The sequence below is a fragment of the Exophiala oligosperma genome (genome assembly GCF_000835515.1).
Source record: "Exophiala oligosperma strain CBS 72588 unplaced genomic scaffold supercont1.5, whole genome shotgun sequence".
Lineage (NCBI taxonomy): Eukaryota > Fungi > Ascomycota > Eurotiomycetes > Chaetothyriales > Herpotrichiellaceae > Exophiala > Exophiala oligosperma.
The window spans coordinates 2,259,775-2,283,403 of NW_015622822.1; the positions used below are offsets into that span (position 1 = coordinate 2,259,775).

The 23,629-nt window shown below is 51.1% G+C and overlaps 10 protein-coding genes across 10 annotated transcripts; 5 read left to right on the forward strand and 5 right to left on the reverse strand.

The window, feature by feature from the left end:
* Window positions 1-1,160: 1,160 nt before the first annotated feature.
* PV06_06137 (uncharacterized protein) lies at window positions 1,161-4,344 on the reverse strand. The gene has a single exon (XM_016407217.1). It carries the CDS (start codon window positions 2,274-2,276, stop codon window positions 1,215-1,217), a length of 1,062 nt encoding a protein of 353 aa, XP_016262821.1. The 5' UTR covers window positions 2,277-4,344; the 3' UTR covers window positions 1,161-1,214.
* On the forward strand, window positions 2,121-4,428 carry PV06_06138 (uncharacterized protein; the record flags this gene model as incomplete). Its single annotated transcript, XM_016407218.1, has 6 exons — window positions 2,121-2,630; window positions 2,692-2,854; window positions 2,903-3,166; window positions 3,250-3,435; window positions 3,509-3,662; window positions 3,709-4,428. The coding sequence occupies exons 1-6, from the start codon at window positions 2,324-2,326 to the stop codon at window positions 4,426-4,428; spliced, it is 1,794 nt and encodes a 597-aa protein (XP_016262822.1). The 5' UTR covers window positions 2,121-2,323.
* Window positions 4,429-4,677: 249 nt separating this feature from the next.
* On the forward strand, window positions 4,678-7,220 carry PV06_06139 (uncharacterized protein). Its single transcript, XM_016407219.1, has 2 exons — window positions 4,678-5,266; window positions 5,325-7,220. The coding sequence occupies exons 1-2, from the start codon at window positions 4,954-4,956 to the stop codon at window positions 7,169-7,171; spliced, it is 2,160 nt and encodes a 719-aa protein (XP_016262823.1). The 5' UTR covers window positions 4,678-4,953; the 3' UTR covers window positions 7,172-7,220.
* A 300-nt stretch (window positions 7,221-7,520) lies between these two features.
* PV06_06140 (uncharacterized protein) lies at window positions 7,521-9,575 on the reverse strand (the record flags this gene model as incomplete). The annotated part of the gene is made up of 5 exons (XM_016407220.1): window positions 7,521-8,631; window positions 8,693-8,786; window positions 8,847-8,912; window positions 8,964-9,069; window positions 9,126-9,575. 5 exons carry the CDS (start codon window positions 9,573-9,575, stop codon window positions 7,746-7,748), a joined length of 1,602 nt encoding a protein of 533 aa, XP_016262824.1. The 3' UTR covers window positions 7,521-7,745.
* An 813-nt stretch (window positions 9,576-10,388) lies between these two features.
* On the reverse strand, window positions 10,389-13,295 carry PV06_06141 (uncharacterized protein; the record flags this gene model as incomplete). The annotated part of the gene is made up of 1 exon (XM_016407221.1): window positions 10,389-13,295. One exon carries the CDS (start codon window positions 13,293-13,295, stop codon window positions 10,389-10,391), a length of 2,907 nt encoding a protein of 968 aa, XP_016262825.1.
* Window positions 13,296-15,114: 1,819 nt separating this feature from the next.
* On the reverse strand, window positions 15,115-15,588 carry PV06_06142 (uncharacterized protein; the record flags this gene model as incomplete). The annotated part of the gene is made up of 1 exon (XM_016407222.1): window positions 15,115-15,588. One exon carries the CDS (start codon window positions 15,586-15,588, stop codon window positions 15,115-15,117), a length of 474 nt encoding a protein of 157 aa, XP_016262826.1.
* A 1,397-nt stretch (window positions 15,589-16,985) lies between these two features.
* PV06_06143 (uncharacterized protein) lies at window positions 16,986-17,945 on the forward strand (the record flags this gene model as incomplete). The annotated part of the gene is made up of 2 exons (XM_016407223.1): window positions 16,986-17,768; window positions 17,820-17,945. 2 exons carry the CDS (start codon window positions 16,986-16,988, stop codon window positions 17,943-17,945), a joined length of 909 nt encoding a protein of 302 aa, XP_016262827.1.
* Window positions 17,946-18,216: 271 nt separating this feature from the next.
* On the forward strand, window positions 18,217-20,355 carry PV06_06144 (uncharacterized protein). Its single transcript, XM_016407224.1, has 2 exons — window positions 18,217-19,349; window positions 19,405-20,355. The coding sequence occupies exons 1-2, from the start codon at window positions 18,609-18,611 to the stop codon at window positions 19,690-19,692; spliced, it is 1,029 nt and encodes a 342-aa protein (XP_016262828.1). The 5' UTR covers window positions 18,217-18,608; the 3' UTR covers window positions 19,693-20,355.
* On the reverse strand, window positions 19,205-20,583 carry PV06_06145 (uncharacterized protein; the record flags this gene model as incomplete). The annotated part of the gene is made up of 1 exon (XM_016407225.1): window positions 19,205-20,583. The coding sequence occupies one exon, from the start codon at window positions 20,581-20,583 to the stop codon at window positions 19,759-19,761; it is 825 nt and encodes a 274-aa protein (XP_016262829.1). The 3' UTR covers window positions 19,205-19,758.
* Window positions 20,584-20,901: 318 nt separating this feature from the next.
* Window positions 20,902-22,931, forward strand: PV06_06146 (uncharacterized protein). The gene is made up of 2 exons (XM_016407226.1): window positions 20,902-21,229; window positions 21,286-22,931. Exons 1-2 carry the CDS (start codon window positions 21,086-21,088, stop codon window positions 22,732-22,734), a joined length of 1,593 nt encoding a protein of 530 aa, XP_016262830.1. The 5' UTR covers window positions 20,902-21,085; the 3' UTR covers window positions 22,735-22,931.
* Window positions 22,932-23,629: the final 698 nt, after the last annotated feature.

Consider the following 23,629-nt stretch of genomic DNA (forward strand, 5'->3'; position numbering starts at 1 on the left):
TTATAAAGCCTTTCTGAAGCAGGCTGAACCACCATTTTAGCCATGATGTTTATATACTGTCCTGCCCAGTGGGATGGATATACAGTCGACTTTTGGACGAGTCCGTGTTCTTCTTCTAAAGCGGAAGAGCTTCCCAGCCAAAGTCTTCTGGCAGGAAAGACGATATGCTGAACGCTTCGGCCGAGTGATGGAATCGTCGTTCTGAGTGCTTTGTTCAGGTTTCAGTCAATCTCCATCCTCGCCCCGGCGAACAGAATCCACGAGAGGACCTGAAGCAGTTAGTCGCGGTCCGGAGCCTTGTGTTCCATCTTCCCCATGAATGATTTGGACGAATGGGAAGATGCGGGGCCGGAGGTGGGAGGGTGGACCCCAAACGACAAGTCGTGATGGGAATGAAGAATCGAAATCGACAGCAATGTGAATTTTGGTACAACGACAATCCATCCCTTGTCACGATATTCAGTTATACACTCTATCCTACCCAAAGTCCCCATATTGAATCGAATTCGCTGTCGCCAAAATGGCTCCCACGAGTACGGCGACAACCAGATTGTCTCAAGCAACGTCACCTTCTGCCACCGTGACTTTGAACTCTCCAAGCCAGCAACGCCCGAGGCAGATATACTCACTAGATCATGAAACGGCCGACCAGGACAACATCACACCAAACCCTGCGGGCTGGCCTACAGAGTACAGACGCGTGCCACGATATCGTCCGGGAAATCGACATCTCGACGCCAGTGAAAGACCCTATGGATCCAACGCAATCGAGTATGCATTCATTTCTGTCATGATGCGCGGGGTCCGAATGCAATCGGTGAGCAAATGGGATATGCCGCATCGCACATTAACCTGGCGAGCATACGATCAACTGACGCTCGATAGACGTCTACTGTGCTCTGGGAGGCCACAGGGGCTCGATGGTGGCCTGGACTAACAAGGTGGAAGATTGGAGGGGAATGGTGATTAAAGAGGAAAGAATCATAGAACTCTAGGACAGATTCCCTAAGAGTAGTGAATGTAACATTTGAGTCTGCTTGGAGAGCCTCCAGCGTGTCGTATCTTGTGCAGAAGATCGTTTCATTAACCATAAACTGATCAGAGAGTAGAAGTCACTCTGAAGCACGGCTGAACATGCAACCTGTGTTGACTACCAATAATAAAACGAGTTATCGAGGTCATAATCTAGTATTATTTGACCCTCTCGACTGAGTCTATTCGTTCCTGAAGTTCCCCTCAGAAGAATCCCAATCTGGCTCTGTGTCTAGCAGGACAAACATCACACGCGCCCATTCAGTATCGCTCGCGTTTTTCCAGTCATGATTTGTGGCCCTTTGGACGCAGCTGTCGCCACGATGAAGCACCCTTGTCTCTCCAGAATCCAGCCCTGCTACTACCGATCCTTCGATGACAACGCCATAGTCGAGACTCTTGGTTCTATGCATCTCTGAGATCGAACCAGGTGGAAAGTCGAGGAATCGGAACACTGTTCCATTATCGATGGATATACCAGGACCTTTCTTGAGGTATCCCTCGTATGTTTTGACATCTTTTGCGCCCGCTAGCTTGGCAGGAAATTCATTCGTAGCATATCCGAGACCCATTTTCGCTGGCAGGGAGCTGCCCTGCAGAGGAAGTTGTTTGAGTTCGTTCATAGCTAAATCCTCGTCGATTTGCTTGGAGAAGACCGCCTTGCCTTGTGCGTTATTTTCGGTTACGAAGCGTTTGAGTGGACGTAGAGTAATCATGATGATTCTCTTGAAGGACTCTGAAAGATATCCTTGAACCAAAGAATGGGGTGATGTAGAATTTCTCGACTTCGGTACGTATCTTTCTTTTTCAACCCGTACTCGGACTCCAGGCTCGCGGCTAGACGTGGAATTTCGATCAAGCTTCCTACCCCGAAATCTATGATTGCGGAATTGCTTCGGCCCTTCGGTGTTCCGATTGAGGCGAAATGTCCCACTCTTCCTCGTGCCTTGTCGTCCTGAATCCCCCAGACGGAGCTGAAGTGGGGGAGGGTCGGGGTATCCAGACACTGCGAGAGGTCTCTTTGCAACGAGGCTGTTTTTCTGTCCCCGGTGGGAAAGCACCCCAGCCAATTGTGAATTCGCCGTCCAGCGAACCTTAGAGAAGGCACGGCCGCTACGCTTCTGGTTGAGGCTGTCTCCAGGAGTTTCGGAGACTCTTCGGTTGTTCAATGTCCACTTTTGAATTGACACTTGGATTGGAGACCTAGGGACAGCCAAAGCAACGACTTCTTTCCCTGTGGGCATCAAGCATACGTGGTAGTGATCGAAGTATTTCAGTGAATCTTCGAGCCATGGCACCCGGAAATGGCAAGCTTGGCCCAGTCAAGACGGGCGAAATCGAGCTGTTGTTTAGAAGTCTCAAAGATCCTGCGTCACACCCACGATATGATGGCGACGAACACTCAGTAAAAGTGCTACCAGTGGGGTTCAAGAAGACGCCTGAGAATCGCGCTTTCTCAACGCAGACAATCTTTGAGAAGAACGTCGACATTAGAGTGCGAGATGGCACCATCCTCAAATGCGACATATTCAGGCCCGACGCAAAGGAGACTGTGCCGGTGTTGTTGCCTTGGAGTCCTTATGGGAAGTCGGGTCGAGGTATATAACCCAAGAATCTGTTTGATGACAAGTTGTGTTACATATGGCTGACTCGTGACAGGAATGAATTTGACAGACATGCCGGGCAGTATGGGTATCCCAAAGTCAAATCTCTCTGGGTTTGAGAAATTCGAAGGTCCAGACCCTGCTGAGTGGACAAAACGAGGTTATGCAGTGGTCAACATTGACTCGAGAGGCTCATGGGATTCTGAGGGTTACCTATGGTTTGTAAAGCCATCTATGTCGCACGACCATGCTAACACCCACACCAGCTGGGCCGGAGACCAGGAAGGTCGTGACGGGTATGATGCTATCGAGTGGATCGCGAGTCAACCCTGGTGCAACGGTAGTGTCTGCTTGATAGGGAATTCTTGGTTGGGTCGCTCGCAGTGGTACATTGCTGCTCAAAGACCTCCATCTCTCAAGTGTATTGCCCCTCTGGAGGCTTCCACTGATCTTTATCGAGAAATCCACGTCAGGGGTGGAATTTCATGTGAGCCTTTCCTGGAATGGATGATGAACGGCTTCCACGGTAAGTGACCCATCTGGCTAGAAGCTTGTACTCCTTTCGACACCATCAACTCTCCAGAGCCATGGCGCTGAGACACTAAATAGGGAGAGAAAGACTGGAGGACCCTGTCGCCATGCTGAGAAAATACCCCGTTATTAACGACTATTGGCTTGACAAGAGAGCAAAGATCCACCAAATCGAGGTACCTGCATATGTGTTAGCCAGTTATTCAACAATGCTACACTTGCCTGGTAGCCTGCGTGGCTTTGAGGAACTCCCAAACCAGAACAAGTGGTTCGTCATTCCGTGATCGCAGTATCCCTGAGAGCCAGGAGGCTTGATTGCTGACCAGACGGTTTGTTGACAGGCTTCGAATCCACACGACACAAGAATGGCACGATCTCTATCAGCCAAGCAACAATGATGAGCTTCAACTCTTTTTCGACCGTTACGCAAAGGGCATCGACAATGAGTTGGAAAAGCTTCCCAAAGTCCGAATTTCACTCCTGGGTTATAATCTAGTAAGCACTGCTTCCTTTGCAAACCGCACCAGACTGACGCTGAAAGCCGAACATTGTAAACCTACCAGTTCCCAGCTGGCCAGTCTCGGGGACTACATACAAGACCATGTTCCTAGCTCCTGGAGAACGGCTGTTGGAGAATTCGCCTTCAGAAAAAGCTGTTGTGCAGTACCAATCCGACCTGCCGGCCTTCCAAATGGACAACGACCCGGGAGAAGTGCGTTTCAGATATACCTTCACCAGACGGACGTATCTCCTTGGTGCGCCAAAGACGGTCCTATGGATGTCTTGCGATGATGCCGATGATATGGATATCTTTTTGCAGATTCGCAAAGAAGATGCATCGGGCAAGATGTTGCAGTATCACAATATTCCGAAAGAAGATATAGAAGCCCAAGGACTTTCAGACGACAATTTGCCAATGGTAAACACTCTCGTGTATCTCGGTCCACATGGTCAGATCCGAGCCAGTCATCGCGCAATCGATGAGAAGCTCTCGACGCCACACTTCATCCGACACAAGCATCTTGTCGAGGAAAGAATCCCGCCTGGAACAGTTGCTCGTATAGAGACAAGTATATGGCCTGGTGGGATCGTTTTTGATGCCGGAGAGTCTATTGTCCTGAAGATATCAGGCCACCCAATGTATCTTGCCGAGTTCCCGACGTTGCGAGGAGAGTTCAAGGCGCGAAATACGGGCAAACACAATGTACATACTGGAGGTTCCCAAGGAAGCTACGTAGTACTTCCGTTTATTGACTTGTAGTGGCAATAGACCTACCTAGTCATATCTAGAAAGAGGGAGAGAGAACGGTGGTCTTCAGGTGACGCCCGGAAATACTTGATTCCGATTGCTACTGTGATCTACACGGTCTTCCGTACATATAGCAGCCAGTCCCTGGTTCCCTTTCAGTTAGTCCTTCCAAATCCCTCTCCGCGCCGCTATAAACAACGCCTCTTCAAACGCCAAGAATGCATATCCATGTATGAAGCCGGAGTTCTTCACCTTGGGTTGCACTGTCATTTGATGCTATCCGACATTGTTCTATCATCATTGGCGACCGCAACAGCCGGTTCCCTTGGCATCATGCCCTTCGCCATGGGTACCATGCTTCATGAGGCAGGTAGGCATCATCGAGCGTCTTGCTCTATGACGATCAACAAATTCCTCGGGCTGATAATCTTCGGACGGTATGGACGGCCGAGGGATATATGAAGAGGCTTCGTTCGAACCCTGTGGGAGAGTGGTAAGTGCGTCTCTTTGTCTACTGATCTGATATCTTCCGTCACGATGAAGACAACTACTTTAGTATCATTGCTTGGAGCCCAGGCATCTTTTGTTTTTGCGTGTCAACACGAGAGACTCGAGCCTCGAGCACAGCATCGTCATGCTGGACATGTCAAAAGACAGGCAACCCAGTTTCCTCCCACACTGGACCAAAACGAAGCACTTCTGGCCGGGTCCTTTGACAATGCGTCGATGGAAACATGGTCGTACTACTATACCCACGGTCTCCATATCGCGGGGACAAATGAGTCCATGGCCCAGTGGACCGCTGATCGCTTCAGCGAATTTGGGTGGTCATCAGGTTTGGCCTCGTACTGTGTGTGACTCTGACTCTACTCCTCAAATACTCGGCCGTTGCTGATGCAGCAGATCAGATACTTATTTGAATTATCCTGTCTCACACTCATTGTCATTGACATATTCCAACGGGTCGACATTTACTGCTTCGCTGCGGGAAGAGGGTCTAGCTCAGGACGATGTCACTACTTACCCGAACAGTGTACCGACTTTCAACGGATACTCCGCCACAGGAGATGCTCAAGCTGAGTATGTCTATGTCGGTAGAGGCCAGCAAGTCGACTTCAACCGTCTCAAGGCTCTCGGTGTGGAGCTCGAGGGCAAGATCGCCCTTGCACGCTACGGAGGCCCATTCCGTGGCCTCAAGGTCAAGAATGCACAGGAAAACGGCATGATTGGGTGTATCATCTTTACGGACACGGACGACGACGGTGAAATCACAGAGGCGAACGGCTACGCTGCGTATCCCGACGGCCCAGCACGAAACCCGACCTCGGTCCAACGTGGAAGCGTCCAGTTCTTGTCCACGTATCCTGGCGACCCGACGACTCCGGGATACCCCTCTCGGTTCGACTCTCCTCGAACTGGCATATCGGCGGTGACGCCACAGATTCCTTCCCTCCCCATCTCCTGGAAAGACGCCCAACCTTTGCTTCAAGCTCTAGACGGTTATGGAACCGACGGCGAAACGGTCAACCGTACAAAGTGGGTCGGCAAGCTCAACGCGACGTACTCGACGGGTCCGGCACCGGGCACCACACTGTCCATGTCCAACGTGATGCGCGACACCATCACCTGGATCTGGGACGCGGTCGGCATCATCAACGGCACCAGCCAGGACGAGGTTATTGTCATTGGCAACCATCGCGACGCCTGGATCATCGGCGGCGCCGCGGACCCCAACTCGGGAACGGCCGTCATCGTGGAGCTCGCGAAGGCGTTTGGCGCCTTGCTCCGGACGGGATGGAAACCCAGACGTACCATAGTGTTGTGCTCCTGGGACGCCGAAGAGTACGGGTTGCTGGGTTCCACGGAATGGGTCGAGGAGTACATCCCCTGGCTCAAGTCGTCGGCCGTCGCGTACCTCAACGTCGACGTGGCCACGTCGGGCCCCGAACCGGACCTCTCCGCCACGCCGGACCTGCACGCCCTCGCCACCGAGACCATGAAAAAAGTCGTCTACCCTTACAAGGGCCATACGGACCTAACCCTCTACGACGTCTGGTACAACCAGACCGGAGGAGAGGTCGGCGTGCTCGGCAGTGGGAGCGACTACACGGCCTTCCTCCACAACGGCATCCCTTCTCTCGACTTTGGTGCCGGCAACGGGCCCACGGACCCCGTGTACCACTACCACTCCAACTACGACACCTACCACTGGATGACGACGTTTGGCGACCCGGGTTTCGTCACCCACAAAGCCGTGGGCCAGTACCTGGCCATCATGGCTTACCACCTCGCCGACGACGCCGTCATTCCGTTCGACGTCGAAAACTACGGGGTGCAAATGACTCTGTACCTTGATGACCTTCACGACGAGATTGCCTCCTCCACCTCGACGACTACAAACAACATCACCACCACCGTCGACTTGTCAGCCCTCGAATCCGCCATCGCGACGTTCAACGCCTCGGCGGCCGCCTTGACGAGCGCCATCGCCTCCGCCACGACCAACGACGAGGTTCGGGTCATCAATGCCAAACTCCGAGACTTTAGCCGGGGTTTCGTGTCCCAGGGCGGTTTGCCCACGCGCGAGTTCTACAAGCACGTCGTCTTCGCCCCCGGCTTGGACACCGGGTACGCGCCCACCGAGTGGCCCGGCATCACCGAGGCCTTCGAGGCGGGCAATTACACCCTGGCTCAGACGTGGGTGGAAAAGTCGGCCAAGGCTGTGCAAGTTGCTGCTGGTATTCTTCAACCGTGACAAGACAATTCTTTGATGGAAAAAAGTGGGGGGGGGGGAACAAAACAAAGTAGAATCTCAAGTCACCATGTTACCACCACCAACTACCGCTTGTCTGATACAAGTATTGCATTGAATTGTGACGAGGTTGTCAATTGTCATCACAACCACTTATTTACATCATAATCATAAAAATATCAATGTATAATGTCTACAACCATATACGTTTGTCGCCATTGAGGCTCTAATCCGTCGCATGGTCTCAACACTTATTAGTATGGTACACATATGTCCTCAATGAGATCTGATACGTGATGTGAGATTCACACGGTGTTTAAAACAAATCATGGTCATTGCCAATTTTCATTTTCTGATATTGTCCAGACAGGACTTGTCGTCAATACATTACGTTACTTTGTGTAAATCTGTAAGTCAAAGTCAGGGGCACTATTACCTACTGTGTCCCGGTCTATATGTATCCATCTCTCTCTCTCTCTCTCTTTCTCGGGTTCATGCTCGTCATTGATTACCATTTCCACACACATACATCCACATCCATTCGCACCTTTCTCTCAGCCCCCGACACTGACGGCCGTCAACCACCTCCAACTCCTGCCACTGCACTTCCAAGTGTATTATAGTATTGTCGGTAGAAGTGGCAGTTCTTGTCAATCACACCCGCATTGATGGGTTTGTTCAAAATTCCCCCGACTCCTAAATCGGCCACCCTGGGTACTCCCTCCCAGCCAGGGCCGGCGGGAGGGTTGCGCGCGAAGGTCGCCCATGCACTCTGCGTGTACTGGCTGAGTGCCTTCTCGTCGTCGGTCGCGTTGGCCCGCGGGTACGTTCCCCAGACGAGCGAAATCTCCGAGGAATGATAGGCCCCGGACCCCGGGAAGAATTGGGTGTTGGGGAACGTGGTGTTGAAGTAGTAGCGCCACGTCGGGAAGCCGGCGGCGCGAGAGTCGTTGGCCAAGTTGCCAGCCGGGCAGGTGAAGATGAAGTCGGTCGCGATCGCCGCGAGTTGCTCTGCAGGTGGGAGAGGGTACGCCGCGAGGATGTTCTGGATCAGTGAGGTCTGGTTGCCCAGCACGGAGGCGAGATATGCAGCAGAGTCGCTTTGGCCGATGGTGAAGATTGTGCCTTCGTTGCCATTGGTGCCCGTCAGGATCGGAACCGGCGCGATGCTCCTGTTCACCCTTGCTTCTTCCGGGTAGCGGAGCAGAGTGACATTGTCCGATACAGGGCGAAACGGTAAAGCCATGTGCTCGATCGTGGACTTGATTACGGTCGCGTTTGCGTCTCGGAGACAAGTCAGGTTCGAGTGGGGATGAGTCTGGGTGCAGTTCAAGGCAGCAGCCAGTGCGAGCCACGAGGTCGGCGCATTGGTCGGGTTGATGTAGAATGATGTCTGCCCAGATTCCATGATCGCTGCTCGAAAAGGAGGATTCTTTGGCAGGCTCGTTACAAGGGCGTCCACACTGCAGAAGAATATGGTTAGCGAGATGGACAAAGCAAATCTCTCGTTTGATAACGGCATACCTCGCTGCACCGGCACTCTCTCCGAAAATCGTCACCTTCTTAGGGTTGCCACCAAAAGCCGCAATGTTTCTTTGGATCCAGTCAAGAGCAAGACCTGAATATGAGTGTGAGTTGGAGATTCGCAGTTTACGGACTCTTGCCCAGGGATACTTACGTTGGTCCCAGAATCCCAGATTGCGCCTGGCCAAGGGCAGCTCGGGAGAGTTGGGAAAGCCAAACACTGTAAGCAACTAGTCAGTTTCTTTTCTCGTGCTGCGACCGAGGAACTTACCATTTGTCCGATAATTCAGTGTCACAATAATGACATCCTGGTTCGCTGCGAATGATGTCCCGTCGTAGTACAAAGCTGAGTTGGACCCGAATTGTAGACTACCTCCCTAGGATAGAGTCAGATACATTCGTCACGTACAAAGATCAAGCCCATAGCACGCACATAGATCCATGCCATGACTGTTTTGTTTTTCCCAGGAGTTGCAGGAACATAGACATTCAAGTTTAGGCAATCCTCGCTTTCACCCGCCGGCGGAGGCGGGGTGTTGAACCATGACATTGTCAGATTGCGCGACGCTTCGGGGTAATTGAACTGTTGTATGCATGCTGGACCATACTTCGTTGCGCGGTAAGGCGACTTCCATGGTGTTGGCTTGACCGCTGGTGCAAATCGTGTCGGAGATGCTGCAAACGGAATTCCTAGGTACTTGTCGACCGTGACTGTGGCGCCAGCAAGCAGGGTCGTCGTACCAACCACCGCTCCCGAATCGATCGTGACAGTTGGAGCGGTCGAGCTTGCTACACTTGCCACACTTGCTACACTTGCTGGAGCAGCGTCGCCCACGATGCAGAAGGCGAAGGCTGCTACCAAGACGTGCAGCAACGCATACATCGTGTTGAGAAAGCAGGAATCCAAACGAACGACAGACTGGCGACTGGCGACAATGGCGGGGTCGATTTTGGGACATGGTCTTTTTTTTGTAGGCTTCCCTCTCTATCGCTTGCCTACCTCGCTCTCTCTTTGTCCGTCCCGCATAATGCGTCATGCTGGTGGTCCTCGGCTCTGCAGGAAAGCAATAGCTCAAGCGATGAAATGGCAGATCAGCCTCAATGCGGAGAAGCTGGTGAGGACGGTGTGTGTTCATGGGTGGAAGATTTGGAGCTTGTTCGACATGGTTCACATTTTCGAGCTTCGCATCCATGGGTAGTATTTGTGACCATAAGCCTGTCACTGTGCCTAATTGAGTAAAGTAGCGGGTGACCAGGCATAGGACCCATCAGCCCATCCCCGGGAATGCTTTGCTATTCGTGGAGATGCTGAGAGCTACAGGGTTGCATAGACCCAAATCCGGGGAAAGCCACTCAAGTCTGGCATGTCGAGCTTGAAGCCGAGGTCGAAACATCGACATCGGACGAAGCTCCCAAAGGAGGAAAGATTGTGGATAGCGAACAGCATAACATTTTGAGATGGTTGTTCGGAGGATCCGTAGAGCCAGTGACTGGATCCAATCACATCTTCTGGCTTCAAATGCTACCGAATCTGCCTCGGTCGGATACATAACAACTGACATGTGATGGTTCTTTGGAGCTGCAATGGTACCTGAGGTTGTCGATGCAACGCACATGGTGCCTTGCATGGACAAGGATCCCTCGGAGCAAGCTCAAAAATTTTCATAGCATCGAGAAAGGATCGGGATTGAGATTATTACGAATGCCGTAACGCTCTCTCCAGCTGCTGATCGACTTGAAGCTGATCGACTTGAAGCATGTCCCAGAGCTTTCCCTTCTTGCGGATCAAGTCTCTGTAGGGACCTTCTTCGACCGCCGTTCCGTTCTCCATGACCACTACCTGGTCCGCAAAGGTCATCATTTCCCTCGCATGGGTTATAACTATTACAGTCATTGTGCTTTGCTTCCTTCGGACTAGACCCATAATGCTCGTTCTAACAGTGTCGGCGCTTTCACGATCTAAGGCACTTGTCGCTTCGTCCAAAATGAGTATCTTGGGATCGCGGACCAACGCTCTAGCAATCACTATTCGCTGAGCCTGGCCTCCCGAGACACCCAGTCCCGCTTCGCCGATAATAGTGGCGTAGCCTTGTGGTAGAGATTGAATGAACTCATGGATCCCAGCCGATCTTGCCGCAGACTCAATACAAGTTGCTGATGCGAGGCTAGAGCCCGGACCCAGACCATAGATGATATTTTCACGAACTGTGGTTGGGAGAAGGAATGGTGTCTGTGGAACCATGGCCACCAGGGATCGAAGCGTTGATATTTCCAGCGTTCGGATATCACACCCAAACAGCCTCAATGAGACTGAATCATGCGTGTCCCCTGCGAGTGTTGTGGCTGCTTCTTTTGCTGCCGGAGGATACAAGCCCAGAATCAAGGACGTGATTGTCGATTTGCCAGATCCGGACGATCCAACTATTACGGTACATTTCCCCCGAGGGATTATAAGATTCAAATGCCGGAGGGCAGAGGTCTCCGAGTGGGTAGGATAGAAGAAGGTCTGATTTGTAAACTGTATGGCCACACCAGATCTATTCAACTTGCTCCTGTCCAGCCTTAACTGCCCAGCATTCTCGTGGGAATGGACTGGCATTCTGCTGAGTTCGAGCAGTTGAGTGGCATATTCCGTAGCTGAGCTGGCGCGTGGAACATATGCCATGATGGCGCTGGCGCTGGCAGTAGTGAACAAGAGGAGAGAAAACACTGTAAGAATATCCATCGCGGACCATTCTCTGGTTTTGGCCAGATGCACTCCATACCAAAAGATCATTGGTGTGAAGAGAGTAATGACTGATTCTGATAGACCATAACAAAAGCCGGTGAAGATCGCGCGACGAGTGCCAATCTCAAATGCCACCTGAAGGGTCTGAGAATACTTCTGATGAAAGAACGACTCAAGTGTCAATGCCCTAACCGTCCTGATGTCTGAGAAACTCTCGATGAAGACGTCCAAGAGTTTTTCTACTGCTGAGTTTGTTCGAGAGGACCACCGTGACGAGATCACATCGAGAAGCTTCACAACGGCATAGATGAATGGTATGCCTGCGAGACTCACAAGAGCCAATTTCCAACATGTATTCAAAGACCAGGCAAGCGTTACTGCCATCATGACACTGACAACAAGGACTTGGGGAGCGAAATGGTCCACAAGAACCCTTGCTCCTTCAGCATGACGGTCAAGCGACGACACTATAATGGAAGATTTATTGGTTTCTTCGTCGAACCAGCCCTTTGGCTGTTGCAAAATGCGCTTCACTGCCATCTCTCGAAGTGTATCGACCCATGCCTGACTTACCGAGCCTAAGAGATACTGCATAGAGGCACAGGCAATGCCGTCAATTACTGCCACACCAACAATGGCGAGTGAGTAAGTCAGCACTTTTGTGTGGTAACCAGAATAAATGCCGAACGTCCCAAACAGTTGAATGATGGCGTACGAGAATGCAGGTGTGCATCCTGCATGGATAAGCGCTGCTGCGAGGCCGATAACAATTTTAACCTGGTGAGTTGTGTCCAAGATTGGCCATACCATTTGCAGAATCGTTTGCGTTGAGTCTTGGACAGACTTGTCATCGTGAATAGTTTCTGAGACAGTTCCACCATCCTCTTTCCGAGCCACATTTTGGAGCTCAATCGCAGAGCCAACAACCCGCAACGTGCCATTGCAAGACCCATTAGATCCATAAGGGCTCGATAAGTCTGTGACTTTGTGGTCGCCTGCAACCGGGCTGGGAAGACCAGGTGCTTTGTCGACTAGTTCTCGTGCTCTTTCTGCGGAGTACATAGCTCGAGCACGACTTAGGGACTGCCGTTTCAGTCTTTGAAATGCTGGATCACTACGTAGTGATAACACCATAGAAATTCTGCCTCCACTGCGGCCTGATTGACGGACTGCGTGTCGTGAATCCGCCTCTGCTGAAGCTGGTGCACGCGATGATAAATTTGAAGGACCCAAACCTCTGGGAAGAATACTTGCCGTCACTTTGGCCACCTTGCCTCTGTGTGGATATGGTTGTGTGTGCAGGCCAGGTCCGTCCGCATGTAGTGTATGTTGGGCATGTCTAATCGTGCTAAGACTCCCGCGACAGACAATTCGGCCTGCATCCATCATGTATACTAGGTCTTTTTCACGAATCTGGGCCAAGTCATGAGTGATGATGATTGTTGTCCTTCCCTTTCGCCAGCGACGAATTGATTCCATCACAGCATTTCTGTTAGGGGCATCAAGAGCGCTTGTCGCTTCATCGAGGATCAAGACTGGAGTGTCTCTAAGTCTGGCACGCGCGATAGCAACACGCTGCCTTTGCCCGCCAGAGAGCTCGGAACCTCTAGATCCGACCATCGTTCCAAGGCCGTTGGGAAGGCTTGCTATCATACCATCAAGAGATGCCAGATGTAAGCATATATCAACTTGTGAGACGGTGACTCGGCCAGGCTCTTGGCTACCAAGCGCAACATTGGTGAATATTGTCTCATTGAAGAGTATGCTCTGCTGCTGAACCAATGTAATGTTGTTTCTGAGCCATGTGCTGTCCAGGTCTAGAATATCACTACCGTCGATAGTAATGGTGCCAGTTCGAGCAAGATAGAAGCGCATTAGCAAATTTCCTACAGTACTTTTACCACAGCCACTTTTGCCAACGAGGAACGTGGTCTGCCCGGCAGGAAAAGAGATGTCGCATCCCTGAAGGACCAAGTCCGTTGATCTGGAAGTGTATGCGAAGGACACCTTTGAAAGATCAGCATTCCTTTCCTCTGTGAGGGAGTTGACCTACTCCTCGCATAGCAATATCACCATCGCAGAATTTCGGTGAAAGGCCTGCACTTTTCTCCTTCTGAGTCGTCCTATCGTTTGCGTAATTCAACTTTGCCGCGAGAGACTGTGCTGAAGCCCTGCCTTCCAGGAGAAGAAAACTTTGGGGCAGAATGTCTTCGAGCGCTTTGGCAGCTAGCAGACATGACCAAAATGTTATAACTACTTCACCAGAGCTGATTTTTCCAGCATGAACCTGCGTGCCGCCGTACCAGAAGCCTAATACACTTGTCAGACGTCTTAAGCGAACACCAATATTGCTTCGATCATACTAGCCTTGAACAAAAATGACTGTCGTTGCAAATCGGACGAAACCACTTTGAAACCCTTTGAAGATGCATGATTTGTGGGAGTTCTTAGCAGCTTGTTCAATTGCCGTGGCGTATTTGTGCCTTTCATGGATTTGGGTGTTGAAACACTTGACCATCACAATGTTTGAGACGAAATGATATGCAGACTTCATCGCCTGATCCAGGCTGCTGTTCTGGCGATCGACATACCTCTGCCCTCGGCGAGAAGTCAGGGAGACCCCCACCAGAATAATTGGTAAGGTGGAAAGCACCACCAAGGTCAACTTCCAGTTCGTACGCAGTGCGAGACCGAGAGATGACAAAGTCTGAACAAGCGCCAGGATCGAAAGACCTAAAGGCTGTGAAGTCGCAAGTTGTATGTCTTGAATTTGCCTATTGTTGTCAGAGTGAGTTATCCACATAGGAGAAAGACCCATACGCGTGTGTCCTTCCCAGTAGCGCTGCCATACCGATGCTTTGCGCGTCGAACCATTCGATATCCCGATTTAACAAAGACTGAAAAACCACTCGGCGTGCAGACTTGGCCTGGAGCTCGCCGAAACAAACCCAACACCCGAAAACGCCACCTTTCAATAGAAAAGTACAAAGTCCAATTCCGAGCAAGGCATAGATACTGCTTGAAGTCTCTCTATTGAACGTAGGCTCATCAATGATATTGGAAGCGAAGTCTGAAAAGGCGCGAAAGAACCTGCCGAAGAAGATGGCCATCGTGGGTTGCAATAGGCCAGCGGCCGCCGAAAGAAGAATTCCGCAAATAAAGACTGGCAAATGAGTAGCTCTTAAGAAGGAAAAGATGCCAGCCGCCGCCTTCTCTGTCCCATGGCGTTGCCTGAGAGGCTGCTGCTCGTGGCTACGTCCATCACTGCTCATATCGTGCGAACGAGGCGTCGTACACTCACTTGGGATTCAATGAAATTGCAAGAACTCTACAACAGCAGGAAAGAAACAAACCGAGGTCTTCTGAATCTGCATTGCATTTGAGTTGTGTAGTCTCTCGGTTGCCATTGCGAATGGCAGTATTTGCACGCCAAGGCCGACGGGGCTGCTTGATATTGTTCTTCAGGAATGTTGTCGCACCACCAAGGACTTCCACCTGGTCCCGAAATTCTCTCTGCTCGAATGTGTCGACTTCTTTTCAAGGGGTTGGTATCTGTGTGGTCCTATTGAAGTGTCTTGTTCGCGGAAGATTGTGAGGCACCGGCCATCTCAGCGACGTGAATGCACGTCATGATTGACCACCTTATTTCATGGCCATTTCTGGTGCATGTGTTTCGGAGCTTTGACGGTATCCTTCACGATTTCTTGCCTGCATCCTTCTGGGCATTCTCATATATCCAGTCGTTAAGTCCGGCTCGGTTTCTTGCGATTTCGACTGCGTAGAATTGCATTCGGACGGCAAAGATAGTCTCCTTTTCTCCGTACTCTGTCTTGGGGCTTTTTCTTAGCATAGTGCCGAAGTTGAAGTCGTCAATCTTGTCATCGCCTTTCTCATAGGCCATAGCAAACTTGCGCCACCGCTCTTTACCCTCTTTGCTCTTCATCTTATCCTCATCGATCTCCTCGGCTGGATCAAACTCGGGGAATTCACTTTTAAAATGATCCAGGATCTGGTCATCAAGCCGCGTAAGTCGGAGCTTTGAACCAGGGATTTTCTCCAGTAAGCTCCAGTACACCGTCATTTGTTGAACAGCCTTGACAGCGAATTGTTTCTCCATATCCTCGTAATTGGGGGCGTTTTCGGCATCAATATAATTATTGAGAGCCATCTTGGTGAGATATTGTGATCTTGATCGCTGGCTAGTATTATTACCGAATGATGAACAGATTTCCACAATGTAATAAAAACTGTGTCTCTTGGGTGAATTTGAGAAAACAAATTATGTGATGAGATTCGCCTCGTTGGAGATTTTTTGTTTGATATTCGAAGTGACGACGAGTTTCGGGAAAATTCATTGGATTCCGGAAGTGGCTTGGCCGCGTCACGTGGACTAAAATCGACGACAATTCATCTCTGACCGAAACTCGTACACTTTTCTTATTACAAGAACTCAGTCCTCTACACTTCAAGTCTAGCTATTGCCGAACAGCACTTGGATGAACAAGCCTATCCTGGCTAGGCACTCACTTTTAGAAGTTCCAGGTGTTGCTTTCGTTTCTCGAAATGGCACAGCAATATTGTGTCATCTGACAAAGACCTCCCGAAGTTCTCTTTTTCTGAATCTCGCCCAAACTTGCGCACTCGTCTCGGTATCTGCTGTTCGTCCGCTCAAATTTCCAATGATGCATGTACAAGTCCGTAAGCTGAACGAAATAGCAATCGCCACGTACTAGAAGATGTGCGACTTCAGCTGCGGGGCACAATGTGCTCTCCAGAGGTTCATCAGGGCTACGCAGCTCTGATGGATCAACAGCAGCAAGGACGTTTCAAGTGATAATGTCAACCTTTCTTCGGTCAGTTCGACAGACCGACGATACTCCGTATAAGGTAGAGGACTTCCTGGCCGAGCGATGGAACCTCTATCAATAAGCGTAAGTGCTATAACTCTGATCACTGTCTGCGTCGAGACCGTGAAGATCATCAAGAAGACCATAGAAGCAATCACGACAGCAAAGTAAGAATTACACCGAATATTGCTCAATATACTCAGTGAAACGAATTGAATGCCTTTCCTTATGGACCAATGCCGAGGTCTCACGCATCAATTGGGTAGTAAAACCAACAAAATCCTGCTGTCGTTCAATCAGTCAGGACGTGAAGATGTCTTCAAGGATGCCCAACGCCTAGTCGACAAGCGTTCTCAGGCGGCCAAATTCGTTGATTTTTACTTTTTTGCGCAAAAACAAGATTGAGCTGCTTCTTGCCGGCCTGCGGACGCAAGAAGATGGCATTCGGACCGTGCTTCTTTCTATTGCTATATCGGCGACAATTTGTCTTTGAGGCTACAGTTCATTTCTTACTTCTAGGCAGAGAATGAGCAATCTTTACCTGGGAGTTCGTGCGAACATTGACCGTCGGAGCTAAAGTCCAAGCCATCTCGATTAGTCCCATTGCCCATATATCCGTACTCACAACAGATGACACACCACACCATTCCTCGAGCTAACAGAGCCACCTCCATCTCAAGTAGTTGTTACGACACCTTCATCAGAGGATGACATACAGATGCTAGAGGGCGAGGATGTCATGATCATCGCGAAAACTTACTATGTCCCATCGACATCCGATCTTTCAGAAACGATAGCCACTAAATCCGATGAGAGCGTCCGGTCACCTTCAGCGAAGCACAACCTAAACCTGGGGCAGCCTACTACGTTACAATTGCTGCCGGAAATGCATGCTGGAGGCACCTCTCGCTCGGGTTCGCAGGTTGAGACACCCATTTGGTTTGGCAAGTTGACACGCCACCTATATGACGATGTCTATCTCAAACGCCGAGACAAGCTTGCGGATGCTGCTCATCATGGAGACCGGGATGTCGTCCAGGCATATGTGCGAGAAGCCCGTGGCGCTGGATTCAACTCCTGGCCAAATTATCACCGACTCGGGGGTTCGCGAGGCCCATCTGGCTGGACTCCTCTGCACCAGGCCTCATTCCTTGGGGTCCCCGAATCTGTTGTTAGTATGCTCATCGATCATGGTGCCTCAAGGATTTTGCAAACTCCGTGGACTTCGCAGGGAGAGCTCCCTTACCTTAACATGACTTCACTGGAAATGCCGCAGTTCCTGGGGTCTAGGCATCTGTATAGGGCACTCTCACCAGCCATACTTCATCATATTCCACCTGCAACCCTAGACAGGTTGCAACAACATTTCCGCGCCTTGATCAAAGACGATTTGGCTGGTCAACGCGAAGGGGCCAACTTGCGTCTTCCCGAACTAAAACTGCTCACCGAGCTGCAGAATCCAGAGACGTATTTTCCGCTCCGGTCTCCCAAGATTGCCATGGTGAGAACAGTCAATACAGTCTATTGTGATCCCAAATGATTAACTCAACAGGATGGCCGAGAGCTTATGACAATGAGCATCGATATTTCCCCGTCCTCAGGGTCACAATGTTTTCGCATCACGGAACGAATTGGTGTGCAACAGATCCACGATGCTGTGTTGTTCGATATGAAGTAGACCTTTCAACATAGTCTACTCCAGATCTTCATTGAAATCAGCGTGATGAAGGCGAGCTTCTTATCTGGCTGAATTATATTGATAGTCTCGATAATGAATATAAATGATAGCTGAAGGGTAGAGATGGATGCCTCGTGTGGAGAGTTCGTAAAGAGGAGATGGCGACGGGTTGCGGACTCCGGCTCAAGACGAATCATGTTGCACCCGATTCGCAGCCTCAACACCCGTGAATAAATCCTCACATGCCTTTTGTGCGACACAACCTGCATACAGCACATGTGAAAAAAAGAGACAGAGAGAGACAGTGTCGTGTCTGGGCTTAGAAACCTCCGTCCTCCGTATTGTGCTCTTACACGTCGCTCCCACCGTCTCCACCACCAAAAGCTGCCTTGCCATTTTCGAATCCTCATCTCTCTTTCCCCAACCTTTCAGTCATGATCGAGACAGTCGACCTCATTCTCTGCGTGCCTCTTTGATACCTGACTTGAGTGAGCTGTTTGTCTGCTTGGCTTAGCACGTTCTATCTATAGCAGAATAAGCGCCAGTCTCTCTCGGACGGAGTATAGTCAGCCTACTGACCGTTCGCTGCACGGGTCCTACAACTACGAGCACGGAATTGCGTCCTGCGCCCTCGTCCTCGGCAAAGATCGACCTCTAACCACCATGGAGATACCACAAGTCCACCGTCCTATACCTCGAAGGGCATTTGACATTCCTTCAGCCTCGACGGACTCGTCACTGCCTCCCTCTCCAGCGAGTGAGGATGTGAATGGCGAACTTCCTCTCGGGTCAAAGTCTGATTCCACACCAAGCCGGACCCGATCGATCCTCAACCTCACCTCGTCGACGCTGCTAGGCATTTATTCACCTATATCAGATGGGAACAGAGAGGAGCTGTCGACACCGTGGGGCACAGGAGCCCAAACACCGAGCAAGAGACAGAGTATCGACGACAGTCTACATCAACAACCCGATGTGACTTGGCAACGAGATGGTACGGGTCCTCGTCTAAAACACAAACCAAAACGAAGAGGCGTTCCGGCCCTGGTCTTTCAGACGGCGTTGCTATTCACTTTCGGGCTTGGTTATGGCTCTGTCGTTACACATCTACACAAGACGCAACGTATCACACCGGTACCTGTACCGGACATCGAGCAACATTCGGTGTGGTATCTCATGTCATGGGGTATCTTTGGCATACTGCTGGGTAACGCGTTGCCGTTGGTCGACGCATTTTGGGAAGGCTCTACATCTCAAGGTACAAACAAAAAGCAGGCCATTTCGAACACAAAATCAGCTGCTGGGGGGTCGGATGAAACAGATGCCTCGGACGGTGGTCTTGGTCCGATATGGTATTCTGCTGTGAGAAGCATCGGAGTCTTCGTAGGCATTGCCTTCGCAGTGGTAAGCCTGCACATGTCCACCAAAATTGACTGATCACCGACTGACTATAACACAGAGACGACTCCCATGGCAATCGACCTTGCAAGTAGCATTGACTTTGGCTCTGGCCAACCCTGCCCTATGGTACTTGATCGACCGATCATTGCCTGGCTTTGCCTTTTCCGCGATAGTTAGCATTGCTGGCACTTTGATTCTGTTGCTGGTTGATCCAAACTTTGTCCCCGTCCCGGCGATTCATCAGCAGATGGTGTCTGAACAGTTCGGCGTATATACTTGGTTGGCGAGCATCTTGTTTTGTACAAGTATCTGCTTTGGAGCGATCGGCAGAAGGTTGCAACTGTGAAGACGGGCAGACGCCGTAGCGAGGTTGGGGTCCACTATCCCGTACGGATGGATGATCTCGAGGGGCCTAAAAGGCAGGATTGACTCCTCGCCTCTCAGGATTTTCTAGATATGCCTTGTAGAGAATGCCTGGCCACGAGGCTGCAGGCGCTTTCTTCGGATTGCGCACAGCCTGTTCAACAACGGCATCTCCAAGTATCATCTCAATATCAAGTCGTGGTAACTTGGACTCGATTCCTTCTGCAAATGATACGGCGTCCAACTCTTGTCGTGTTGGAGGCCGGAAATCTATTAGGACGCCGAGTCTGACAAGCCTCGCTAATGGAGTGATGCGCTCAGCTATGCCCGGAGAGGTGTGCAGCGCTATCGCTGTCCAGACCTCATGGGCGTCTTGCTCGGACTCGTGATGCTTCCGAAGGAGGTCCGCCGCGACATCTGCACCCTCTACCTCGAAACGCTGTGGACCGTCATGTAGACGGGATGCACCAAAATCGTGGCAGATGCATGCAACAAACAAAGACACACTGTCCGCCCACCTACTCTGCTCTTTTCCGGCCAACCAATTGGCCAATAGATAGACCCTCAGGCTGTGGTGGATGATAGGCAACGGCAGAGCGGCCATCATGAGATCGAATGCATCAGCACACAATGCGGATCCCTGGGGAACATTGACTCGCAACGCAGCTCGAACAGCTGCATCAACAATGTTTGAGGATGATCCGGTTTCACCAGCACCGGCTCTAGCGGATTCAAGACACATGGTTGGTTGGCAAGTTGCTTCAAAGGGTGTGGCACATTCATGTACGTTGACGTTGTCCTTGTTGACAATAATGTTGGCGCCGCCGTTCACATTCTTGCATGCGGGCAGAAGAGGGCTTCTGACCTTGTGCATGAACACCCTCTCAACGCGCCATGGGTGATCACGTCGCGTTGTTCAGAGGGGTGCAGGTGATTCGTTTGTGGCCCCTGAATCCTGGCAGGGATGGTTGATTCCGCCCATGATAGGCGTTCGCGACGGCGACTGACTAGGCGAATCCGGGAAAAGTGTGGACTGTAAATACACAGTACAGTGTGTACGGGAAACAAAAAAAATATACCGTAAACTTGAAAACTGGAGTCCAAGCGCCTGAGAGCGACTAGCATGCATTCCTACACAAGCCCTCGTTCGCTTCACACCCTCTTCTGCCCTTGCAATATACCCCTCGGAGACATAAAGGCCTCCTGACTTCAACTCACGCCTCACTTTTGTTGAACGTGGCCGATCTGGTGTCTTGTCCTACCTGGACTCGTTGCTGCCCAACCCGCTCCGCTCATTTTTCACCCACTCCCCGCGAATTCAAACACACGGTCCGGCTCACAACAAATCGCCAGTAATAAACAGCCACGAAACAGAGATGGTCTCCTTCCAGTGTGAGGGATGCGGAGACACCTTGACCAAGAAGAAGCTCGATGGCCATCGCAACCAATGTCGAGGAGCGCCGTTTACGTGCATTGACTGCATGACGACTTTTCAAGGCACAAGTTACAGGGCGCATACGGTATGCGACGAATCCTGACCATGAACTCTTGTTCCAAAGACTGACTGCGGCCATAGTCTTGCATTTCCGAAGACCAGAAGTACCAGGGCGCATTGTACCGCGAAAAGCCTTCGAAAGCCGCCAAAAGAAAATCCGTGTCGATTGTCGAGCCCGACAACAGCAAGGCGTTGGTCCCGCGCGCGGCATACGTTGAAGACGCGCCCGATGTCGAGACCCCTCCTCATGTTCCTACCCCTCCACCCGCTGTGCCGGACTCGAATCGCGACAGTGTCTTCGACTACATGGTGGATGACAGTACGGCAGGAACACCACAGATCAGCTTTGCGAAGGACAAGGGCGAAATGTCCATGAAGAGCAGTGCGCCCTCGATTTTCACCAACAGTCGGCCTTCGAGCCAGAATGGCCATAGAGACGAGGAGGGTCTTCACAATCAAGAGTACGAGGAGCAAGGATACACATGGGGAGTAGAGCCAGTCAAGCCGCGCGGAGCGTTGGACATGAATGGTAGCGCGCTGTCGCTCGAGTTTATGACTCCCGCGGCCAAACAGACTAAGTCGAGACTGGAGAAGACCCGACCTCGTGCACACAGCCGGACCGAGAGTAGCGAGAAGAAACGCAAACGGGCGACAGACGATCAACACCACGACTCAGATCGAGATATGTTGGTCGTGGATACCTCCAGGCCAGACACTCCGGGCATCGTGCACTCTGGACTCACGGGAGGCTTGAGTCGCATGATCACAGAGGACGAATACCCATTCCATCGCGAGCCAGACACGGTTGACAGGAGGTTAGTGGTTGAGAAGGACCGCCACAGTCGACGCACCCACAAACCTGAAGACCCAACTTCGCCCTTGAAGCGCACTCGACATACCAAAGACGACCCCAACGGCCTAGGCATCTCCATCAAAGGTCGAGCCGTTAAGGCGCTCTCCATGGTCGGCGGCGCTCTGCTTCCAGGGAGCCAATTCGAGGCTCAACAAGCCAACACCCGTGTACGGCGAAGAGCGAGCTCCTCGGACCACGGTCAAAGCCTTTCTCGCGTCCGCGAGGGAGAGAAGCGCGAGAGGAAGAAACACAAGGTTCATCGACACAACGGCACAGCATCGGCGAACATTCGTCACGAGCACCGATCTCGGCGTCGCGGAAATAGTGATGATTCTTCACAGAATGAAGGCACGTCAAGGAAATTCAAAGCCATTGAATACCGCAAACACGATGACTCGGCTTCAGACTCGGATGACGGCGGCAAGCGGCGAGGCGTCGACAAAGCCATGGTCGTCTTTGGTGAAGAGCAGAGAATGAGGCATTCATGCCAGAATTTCCTTGCCAATGCCCCGGGCTTGGAGTCGGACAAAGGCTACTCGATTCATAAGATGCTCAAACGCTGGCACAAACAGAACGATGTGAGGAGCACGTCGTCCAAAGCAGACGAGGAGAGTGAGTTGTGGAGGGCGTTGCGCATCAAGAGGAATGAAAGGGGCGAGTATGTCCTCGTATTCTGATGTGCTTGCTATTCATACAAATGGCTCCCATGCGAGGGAGGTTTTCATTTTCGGCTTTTGTTTTAACAATTGATACCATGGAGCGTTCTACACTACGCTGGATGCTTTGAACATTGGGTCTTCTATGGCACACAGCAGGCATGTTAGTGGACTAATACATGTATACCATAGACATGGGAGGGAAGAACGCATGAGCGTGATTGTCACGGACTTGACATTACGACCGGGACATGCAGCATTTTCTACGGCAATTTTGCTACGGCGAGATAGAACGGACTGTAAGGCTCATCCTCTTGTGGGATAGTGTCCCATCTCAACGAAGTGTGTATTTCGGTGTAGCCTTGGAACAGGGTACCGACTCTGACTAGAATAAGTACATACTGTACGGGAGTAGATCACGAAGTATGGAGTACTCATAGAGGGCCGAGATGGTTCGTGTGTCGGCTACGCTAACAATTTTCTCAGTTTGGCGGTAGACGCGACAAGATCGCCTATTGAGGTGTCAACTGGACTTTTGAAAGATGTCAATATGCATCATTCAGGAGGCCTTCGGGTTAAATGTACTCGTGAGGTACCTCCGAACAGCCTCAGCCGTGCCCTGGGATAAGGAGTAAACCGAGGAACGGCCTGTAAGAGCAAGTATCGAATCTGTATTCCGTTGAAACAGCCACGAGCTCGTTTATTACGGTTTTGGTGGTCGCATGGAATATTGCGTGCAAGGAACTTCGGGGAGACGCCAAAGCTGAAACAGATCAATTCAACCGGCCGTGGACTGACTGATCTTGGTCCAATGGCAGGAATTGTGGTGCTGGTCTGACACAATAGCACGTCATGATGGGCGACGGACGAGGACACTAGTTAGAGCAAGGGATGGAGAAGACACGACCTATGAACC

What these genes read in the sequence shown, in the direction of transcription:
- PV06_06139 (XM_016407219.1), top strand. Translation starts at nt 4,954, where the DNA reads ATGAAGACAACTACTTTAGTATCATTGCTTGGAGCCCAGGCATCTTTT. An exon ending in ATCAGGTTTGGCCTCGTACT is followed by an intron (nt 5,267 to 5,324) that starts GTGTGTGACTCT and finishes GCAGCAGATCAG; the next exon opens with ATACTTATTTGAATTATCCT.
- PV06_06144 (XM_016407224.1), top strand. Translation starts at nt 18,609, where the DNA reads ATGGAGATACCACAAGTCCACCGTCCTATACCTCGAAGGGCATTTGAC. An exon ending in TAGGCATTGCCTTCGCAGTG is followed by an intron (nt 19,350 to 19,404) that starts GTAAGCCTGCAC and finishes ACTATAACACAG; the next exon opens with AGACGACTCCCATGGCAATC.
- PV06_06146 (XM_016407226.1), top strand. Translation starts at nt 21,086, where the DNA reads ATGGTCTCCTTCCAGTGTGAGGGATGCGGAGACACCTTGACCAAGAAG. An exon ending in CAAGTTACAGGGCGCATACG is followed by an intron (nt 21,230 to 21,285) that starts GTATGCGACGAA and finishes CTGCGGCCATAG; the next exon opens with TCTTGCATTTCCGAAGACCA.
- PV06_06137 (XM_016407217.1), bottom strand. Translation starts at nt 2,276, where the DNA reads ATGCCCACAGGGAAAGAAGTCGTTGCTTTGGCTGTCCCTAGGTCTCCA.